The sequence below is a fragment of the Microtus ochrogaster genome, unplaced genomic scaffold, assembly GCF_000317375.1.
Source record: "Microtus ochrogaster isolate Prairie Vole_2 unplaced genomic scaffold, MicOch1.0 UNK81, whole genome shotgun sequence".
NCBI lineage: Eukaryota > Metazoa > Chordata > Mammalia > Rodentia > Cricetidae > Microtus > Microtus ochrogaster.
Window position 1 is genome coordinate 824,655 of NW_004949179.1, and position 956 is coordinate 825,610.

The 956-nt window shown below is 60.5% G+C and overlaps 1 protein-coding gene across 2 annotated transcripts in view; it reads right to left on the reverse strand.

Annotated features, from left to right (window-relative positions):
* The window catches only part of Crtc1 (CREB regulated transcription coactivator 1), a 57,678-nt gene that overhangs the window by 9,613 nt on the left and 47,109 nt on the right, over positions 1–956 (reverse strand). For both annotated transcript variants that reach the window (XM_026777756.1, XM_005370553.1), the window contains exon 10: positions 207–509. In XM_026777756.1, the coding sequence (XP_026633557.1) occupies positions 207–509 (303 nt within the window). The remainder of the gene's footprint in view (positions 1–206; positions 510–956) is intronic.

Genomic DNA, 956 nt, shown 5'->3' on the forward strand with positions numbered 1-956 from the left:
GCCCCTCAGGCTCACCCTCCAAGTGCCCAGGGACCCCCTCAGGCTCACCCTCTGAGTGCCCAGAGACCCCCTCAGGCTCACCCTGAGTGCCCAGGGACCCCCTCAGGCTCACCCCGAGTGCCCAGGGACCCCCTCAGGCTTACCCCGAGTGCCCAGGGACCCCCTCAGGCTCACCCTGAGTGCCCAGGGAGCCCTCTCAGGCTTACCGAGGTGGCGTCGATCCCCATAGGTGACTGGCTGGGGTTCTCTGCAGGAGACTGGGGGAGAGTGGACGGGACAGTGACTGAGAGCGGTGGCAGCTGGGGCCCTCTTGTCAGGCTGGCACTGGGCAGCAGTGGGCCACCCTGGGGGAGGCCCACGGACACCTGTGGGGGTGGTGGCTGCTGCTGCGACACAGGCGGAGGAGGAGGTGGAGGCTGGGGCTGTGGGGGAGGCTGCTGAGAACCAGCCTGGGTGAAGAAGGCATAGGGCAGCTGTTGTTCCAGGGACAGGGTGTCCATGGCCACGGCCTGTAGCAGAAGACAAGGATGAGACGCTGGATCCTTGGTGCCGGCAGCGGCAAGGGGGGAGCTCTATGGGTCTTATCCCAATAGTCTGTTCTCCCTAGAGCAAGGACGCCACACTCACTGAGTTTGGCATAAAAACAAACAGAGAGGCCCTGGGCAGGGGTGCACACTTGCCATCCAGCACTCGGGGGCCAAGGCAGGGGATCACTCTAAGCTGCTCTTTCTGCCCAGCGACCCAGATGCCTGCTGATGGCCCTCACACCACTCCAAGAGTGGTGACAGAGGAGATGGGAACAGAGGATGATTAACGCAAGGTCATTCTCAGTCCCTCAAGTTACATGAACCTTGTTTCAAAAACAAACAAAAATACTCCAAAAGAAATACTGAATTATGGCTAGCAGTGGTGGCGCACGCCTTTAATTAATACTGAATTATGGCTAGCGGTGGTGG